This window comes from Mastomys coucha, unplaced genomic scaffold (genome assembly GCF_008632895.1).
Source record: "Mastomys coucha isolate ucsf_1 unplaced genomic scaffold, UCSF_Mcou_1 pScaffold9, whole genome shotgun sequence".
Classification (NCBI taxonomy): domain Eukaryota; kingdom Metazoa; phylum Chordata; class Mammalia; order Rodentia; family Muridae; genus Mastomys; species Mastomys coucha.
Window position 1 is genome coordinate 84,409,343 of NW_022196915.1, and position 3,923 is coordinate 84,413,265.

Consider the following 3,923-nt stretch of genomic DNA (forward strand, 5'->3'; position numbering starts at 1 on the left):
GAAAAACCAAAAAAAAAAGGGGGGGGGGCGTGCCTGAGGGACAGGGAGTCTGCTGTGTTGTCCTAAAAATATAAGAAACAACATCCACAAAGCCTCGCCATCATGGCTGCCTAAACATGTCCTGAACAGGGACAACACCAGTAGACATGCTAGTGTGGTGAGCCCAAAGCCATAGGTAGCTAAGTAGCCTACACACTAAACCGGCTGTACTTACAGTTTTAGGAACACACATGGATAGAACAGAATGAAAAGCTGTGAACTTGATGAAGCAGTGGAACAGGCTGTATAGGAGTGTTTGTAAAAAGGACTGTGAAGGGGGATGTCATGTTATTACAGTATCAAACATATAAAGAATGTTATACAAAATAGAGTAGAATGTCAGGTTCCTCATGTGGAACTCCTCTTTACTTCATAGACAGTCTGCCATCAAATAAGAGGGCCATATTAAACAAAAGAGGTGGAGAGTAACTTGCCCTGAAGAGGCCAGGGTTCTCGGGAACTTTAGTAATCGAGTTAGTGTGATAATCAGTACTCCCTTCCCCCAAGCAGGAGACGGCACTTTTAGAGAGAAGTTGGTTTTATATGCCTTCTTACAGAAACAGATTTTGACAATTAAATAGTCAAATCCTGAAAATACACTCGGTTATGATTTTTGGCTTTTCTGCTGGTGCTGGGGATAGTATTTTGGGGTTTTGTTTGTTTTTCCAGAGTTGAGGACTAAACCCAGGTTCTTGTGCTTGCTATCACTGAGCTAAATCCCCAATGCCAGTTAAGGTTTTTAAAATAAATCTGTTCTGAAATTTACGTGCTCTTTGAAAAAAAAATTTACAATTTCCAAAAGGTTAATAGTTTTAGGAAACTGATTCATAGTAAACATTTATAAAATTAAAAACTTGCCTTTTGTATATATGGGTATAAACATAAATACAGATATGTCAATAAATACAGTTGTACATTAATTATGCATGGTTCTTTCATTTTTCACACAGCATTTATTATAGTTATTTTTACAGGTCACTCAAATAAATTGTTACTTTGAAAACATGCTCTTGAACAGTTTCATACATGTATCACTCTGCTTGTCTGACTTTTGTTTTTGTCTTACTAAACTTGCCCTGGTTAATTTCCCAGAAGTAAAATTTCATCAGAGGGGTCAAATATTTTGAAGGCTCTGTTTTCTCCCTTGATGTGCTAGAATTGAACTCCGGTCTCATACATAGTAGGCAGGTGCCGTGCTACAGAGGTCTGTGGATTCTCTGCCCAGAGTTTTAAGGCTTTGGATGAATTTTACAATTTTTATCATCAAAGGCTGTATCAACTGAGTTTTTCATTGTAAGCAATAAGTATTTTATATAATAACACCACAGTTTTTACACAGTTGCCTAGTACTGTTGTTAACTTGTCCAAAAGCCAGCTTATTAGGTATCTTCTTTGTATATGAGCCACCTTGGTATAATGCAGTATAATTATGAAGAAATAATTCATAAGAAATAAAACATTTTTAGTTAAAATTTGCAAAGAGAAATAGAAACCGTTTTTGAACTTGAATTTATTGAGGTATACACTGGCCTTTTCTGTTGTTTTTAACACTAAAATTTCACTTCAGTAAGCACAACTGTATCAGGAACCCATCATTTTTTTCTGGCATGAAGTGTGATTACCATTTAAAAATGACTCTTCTGTTTTCCTGTTTTTGTGATGCGATTTTCCCTCTACTCCTTCAGAACCCAGGAGGTTTACATTTCATTCTCCCGAAGCTTCATCTGGAGTGACTTCGACCGGGACTGCTAACCCGAGCATCAGGAGCCCGTATATAGATGGCTGCTCACCAATTAGAAATTGGTCTCCTTGGAGACTGAGAGGTGGCCCTCAGTGTTTGTCCTCACTGATTCGGATACCTTTTACTCTTGAGGCTCCCAGTGAAGATGAAGAAGCCGACGTTTCCTCCACGGATGTCACTCCACGAGGCACAAAGTCTGAGGCAGTTCCTCTCCATCAGTTGAACTGTGAGACCTTGGCTTGTGGCGAGCCTCTAGTTGTCGCTGCCATGTCTGTTACGCAGAGTCAGTCTAGTACTTCTGAGAAAGAGCGAGCACTGCTGGAGGATGTGGAAAGTGAGAGGGAAAATGACACCGTGGATATGGTCGATCCGATAGACACAGTAGGGGAAAGCACTTGGATAAAAGAGCCAGTGGATAATGGGAATTTAGCTATGACTGATTCTGTGAATGGAATTGCCTTCAGTATTGAAAACTCTCATATGTGCATGTCGCCTCTCGCAGAAAGCAGTGTGCTGCCCTGTGAAAGCAGTGCTATTCAGGTAAGGCTTTTTGCTACTTTAGAGTCTGTCACTCTGGGTGGGTATTCCACTGTCAGAATGATAGAAGGCTAAATATGATGACTAAAGTATTTGGTATTTTAAAATTACCCGGACTTCTTAAGTGTGCATGGTGGTGCACACTTAAGGCTAGTACTTGGGAGTCAGAGGAAGGCAGATTGTTGTGAATTCAAAGCTAGCAAGTTCCAGGCCACTGTGTGAACTTGTCTTTAAAATAAAAAGTCTATCTCAAAACAAAATTACCAACTGAAACCAAGAGGATTCATTATTCATAGCTCATATTCGTATTAACCACCATCTACTTGTAATCATAAATGATGAGCAGAAAAGAAACCAGGCTGCTGTTTGTGCAGCTGCCGTTGAGACAGCCTCTCAGGAGTCACCTGTGTCCTCGGGATTGACTGGTGCCGGTAGAATGCAGTTTCTAGCATACGATTGTACTCTGAAACTTGAATAGTTTTGTTTTTCCTTAATGTGGTTTAGAGGAAAAAGAAAACTTAGAGCACATTTATGTGTGACTTCTTATATACTTGAAAACAGTTAGCATGCTTTCATGGCGTCATACATTTCCAGTGTTCCAAGAAAACTAAGAGCATCAGAGGCTGAGCGAGTTCCCCGAAGCGAGTAACAGAAAAACCAGTGTCAATTCTGGCAGCTTTGAATCTGGAGTCCGAGTTCTTGAATCCAAGGCTTTGTGTGCAGATAACAGTTACCTTTTATGTACTGCAGTGTTCATGTGCTCAGAGGCTCACTGAATTCTCACCCTACTGCTTTCTGGTTGTCAATTTGGGCATACTAGTATTCTAAATAACTAAAAATGTACATTTTTAACTTTTTCTTAACTGTTTAGGTTCTTGTGCACAGTAATTGGTTTCATCCTGCCATCTTCATACATATTTACTGATTTTTTATGTCCATAGTACATATGCTGACTTCTGCATTCTAAGACCTTTACAATTTCCTTTATATATTTTTAGCTTAAGAACAGTAGTCAAGTTGAGCTTTCTAGGGATTGTTAGCCTTTTTCTCACTTGGTTTCCACTTTTTCTGTTGGGAAAGCATTTACAGAGGAATTACAAAATGTTGTTGTTGAAATCGACCTTACTCTGATCATCTACTGGAATCACCTATCCTATTTGTAGTCATCAAATCGCTGTCTAATTTCTGCACAGGCACTGATCTTTCTTTCCACAATTGTCATATACAGTTCCTCCTTAAATGCCTTAAACTGTAAGTCTCAGTTTTATCCTTTGGGCTGCATCTTGCTTGCTTTTGTGCAGAGATTCTTAGAACCAGAGTTTTTTCAGGCAGACACAACTGCTTCCTCCTAGCTCTTTGACTAAGTTCACTGGCTTCTGTCCATGGTATATGGCTGTCATCCTGTGCTATCACTCTGTCCCCGTCCTGTGAATTCCCTTAGCCCCACCTGCTTTCTGGGTTCTCGTTTCACTGTAGCGTTTTTTTCTGGGGGCTTCCTAAGGAAGAGTGGTTTAAAGTGGGTGTCTGATGCTGTGGTCACTGTCTGATGCTGTGGTGACTGTCTGATGTGGTGACTGTCTGATGTGGTGACTGTCTGATGTGGTGA

At 39.9% G+C, this 3,923-nt stretch overlaps 1 protein-coding gene across 2 annotated transcripts in view; it reads left to right on the plus strand.

Annotated features, from left to right (window-relative positions):
• Bora (BORA aurora kinase A activator) overlaps window positions 1-3,923 on the plus strand; it is a 32,123-nt gene that overhangs the window by 15,536 nt on the left and 12,664 nt on the right. For both annotated transcript variants that reach the window (XM_031361365.1, XM_031361364.1), the window contains exon 10: window positions 1,725-2,320. In XM_031361365.1, coding sequence (XP_031217225.1) covers window positions 1,725-2,320 — 596 coding nt within the window. The remainder of the gene's footprint in view (window positions 1-1,724; window positions 2,321-3,923) is intronic.